Source organism: Ursus maritimus (genome assembly GCF_017311325.1).
Source record: "Ursus maritimus isolate PB19 chromosome X unlocalized genomic scaffold, ASM1731132v1 scaffold_X1, whole genome shotgun sequence".
NCBI classification, from domain to species: domain Eukaryota; kingdom Metazoa; phylum Chordata; class Mammalia; order Carnivora; family Ursidae; genus Ursus; species Ursus maritimus.
The window spans coordinates 2,143,736-2,146,596 of record NW_024423319.1 but is presented as its reverse complement, the minus strand read 5'-3'; the positions used below and the strand labels follow the sequence as shown (position 1 = coordinate 2,146,596).

At 62.8% G+C, this 2,861-nt stretch overlaps 2 protein-coding genes across 2 annotated transcripts in view; both read right to left on the bottom strand.

The window, feature by feature from the left end:
• The window catches only part of LOC121102684 (calcium/calmodulin-dependent protein kinase type 1B-like), a 1,846-nt gene extending 1,312 nt beyond the window's left edge, over positions 1-534 (bottom strand). The window contains exon 1 of the mRNA XM_040630181.1: positions 390-534. Within this exon, the coding sequence (XP_040486115.1) occupies positions 390-534 (145 nt within the window). The remainder of the gene's footprint in view (positions 1-389) is intronic.
• Positions 535-717: 183 nt separating this feature from the next.
• On the bottom strand, positions 718-2,792 carry LOC121104818 (calcium/calmodulin-dependent protein kinase type 1B-like). Its single transcript, XM_040639766.1, has 8 exons — positions 2,661-2,792; positions 2,442-2,565; positions 2,195-2,270; positions 1,987-2,099; positions 1,808-1,886; positions 1,631-1,718; positions 1,334-1,478; positions 718-1,045 (listed from the first exon to the last, which is right to left on the bottom strand). Exons 1-7 carry the CDS (start codon positions 2,766-2,768, stop codon positions 1,341-1,343), a joined length of 726 nt encoding a protein of 241 aa, XP_040495700.1. The 5' UTR covers positions 2,769-2,792; the 3' UTR covers positions 718-1,045; positions 1,334-1,340.
• Between the last annotated feature and the right edge of the window lie 69 nt (positions 2,793-2,861).

Below are 2,861 nucleotides of genomic sequence, written 5' to 3'. Positions count from 1 at the left end.
CCTCCCTCACCGTGTAGCACATGGGCTCCAAGCCGCAGGACAGGACAGGCGGTGCCCCCCGCTGGCTAAGGAGTGCCTCCTCCACCTTCTGCACAGGAAGGTCCCCCTGGAAATGCTGTCTGTCGAGCCAGGGCGGTGGAAAGGTGGGGCGAAGGGAGGGAGAGGTTGGAGGAGACAGCCCAGGGCTCTGGTCGCCCTCCGGGCTACACTGGGCCTCCACTTGCCTATGAGCCCTTCCTAGCCCATCCCTGCATCCGATCCCCAGGGGACCAGAGACGGAGCTCCGTGGACCCCGGTTCGGCCTCCCGACACCCCCCTCGGCTGGCAGCCCACAAGGCCTGAGCTGCCTCCATTTTCTCCCAAGGAGCCAGAGCCACATGCAGGCTGACCTCTAGGGTGGCAGAGCTGGCCGGCCAGGCCGCCTCTTGTTGGCACTTTGGGGGGGACAGGGACAGGAAATTCTTGAACAGCTGGGAGCTTGTCTGCTATGATGGGAGGGAACAGACGTTCAGGTGGCAGTGGGTAAGGTCGCATGGTGGGGTCCTGTGGGCAGTGGGCCTGCCTCCTTGGTTTCCCTCCCACAGGTGACATCCATCCCCTCCACAGTCATCCCCCATCCCTGTCCCTTACCCCTCCCTCCAGCTCGCCATTGGCCCATTGCTCTGTCTGTCTTTATTGATTTGGGGAAAACTAGAGGGGGGCTGGAGGGCCATGACGCAAAGCAGGACCACCACAGTCAGCAAAGCACAGAAGAGCGTGCAGGAAGAGCTGCCTCTAGAAGCCTCTTTGGCTCCTAGAGGGGGTGTGGTGGTGACAGTGGAAGAGAGTCCCTGTGGACACACCCCGCCAGCCCCTAGGCGAGGGCAGAGCCTGGGTGGCAGATGGGGGAGTCCCACTCCTGCCCCAGTGCCATGCACCACACCCACACATCTCCAGCTTTCCAGCAGAGGCCAGCCCGGGGTCCTGGGGGTGGGGAAAGAGGACTGAAAGGGTCCACCCATGGGAAGGGAATCCAGGAGTCAATGCACTCGGCCACAGCATCTGCCTGGGGGGGAGAGGGTCAGAGAAGCACGGGGAAGGAGATCAGCAGGAGGGGCCCCCAGCCTGCCCTGCACCACCAATCCTCATGGTCCCCTCAGTCACTAGTCCCCGCTGGCTTCTATTGTCTGCTTCTGTGGGAACCCCACCTCCTTCCCTCTATCTACACTTTCTGCCCTCAGCCCTCTGCTCTATGGGGTCCTCCCCGCTTAGTCCTTGGCCACATGGAGCCCAGCCCCTTCTAAGTTCACTCGGGAGTCAGCTCCCAGTGGGTGCAGGGCCCACACTCACACACCTGGGCATCACCACTTGGGGGGCTGGCTGGACCGGAGGCCAGGGTGGCTGTGGCGGGCCATCCTCCGCTCTGAGGCCTCCTCTCCCTCTGGGCTTTGCCCCAGCTTGCGGATGTGGCGCAGGAAGGAGGTAGCATTGAATGCTCGCTGTGGGGAGAGAGGGTTGTCAGACCATGGCCCGGCCATGGCCCCAAGACTTTGAGGACCACAGAGGCCACTGGCAGCCCAGGCCATCCGCCTGAGGGGTGGGGGGTGGGGGCAGCCTCGAGCCAGGTCCACAGGCCCCTCCCCACGCTGACCTTCCAGTGGGTCCGGGCAAAATTCTTCTGGATCTGCTCACTGACTGAGCCCAGGATGTCCTTGTCAAAGGCCGCATCCCCAGAGATCCTAGGGGGAGGCCAAGGGTCAGTGGTGGAAAAGTCTCTGAGGGTATGGTCCCTCTGGTCCCAAGACAGGTTGGCACGGGTCCCACTCACCAAAGATGCTGTAAAGCCTGCTGGCAGGTAAACCTCTTCTGGGGGTCTCGCTCCAGAAGGTGCCGGATGAAGTCTTTGGCTGGAGTGGGGATGTCAGGTCAGCCCACCCCATCCCCACTCCCCGTGTCACTCCCCGCCACCCCCCCACCCCCCGTGCTCGGGGCCAGCTTGAAGTTCACCTGATTCTGAGATGTCATCCCAAAAGGGAGAGTCAAACTCGTAGCTGGCCCTCAGGATCTGGCTGAAGAGTTCAGGATCGCTCTCGTCGTAGAAAGGGGGATACCCACACAGCCTGGCACCCACACATGAATCACCCAGCTGCCCAGTCCTCCCCAACCCAGCAGAAAGTAGGCAGGCAGAAGAAGAGCCTTCCCAGGGGTCACTCACAAGATGTAGGAGATGACACCCAGGGCCCACACATCCACAGCCTTCCCGTAGGGTTTCTGCTCCAAGAGCTCCGGGGCTGGGGGCCAGAGACAGACAGACACACACCCGCACGCACACGTACCACGCCTTCAGCCTAGTTAACCCCAGGAATGACCCACCACCTACCCTGCCCCTGAGTACATGGCTCCCGTAGTGTCCCCCAGCCCCCCTAGCCCCCGGTGAGCCTCAGGGTGCCCCCCTCACTGACCCACATATCCCGGGGTCCCACAGGCGGTGCCTAGCATGTTGCCAGCCTGGATTTTGGAGAGGCCAAAGTCGGAGACCATGATTTTGGAGTCCTCAAAGGGCGTGGCATAGAGGAGGTTTTCAGGCTATGACACGGGCACCAGAGAAAGTGCCAGGTCAGCCCTGGCATGGCTGCTGGTGCTGGGCACCCCCCCAGGCAGGCAGGCAGGAGGGCAGGCACCTTGAGGTCTCGGTGGACGATGCCCAAGCTGTGCAGGTAGGAGACGGCACCGAGGACCTGGCCCACTAGGTGGCTGGCGTCCTTCTCTGTGTAGGAGCCACGCTCCATGATGCGGTCAAACAGCTCGCCCCCTGTCACCCTGGGGGGAGTGGGGGCTCAGCTAATTCAGGCCCATCGGCCCCCCACTCACCACCCAGCCCC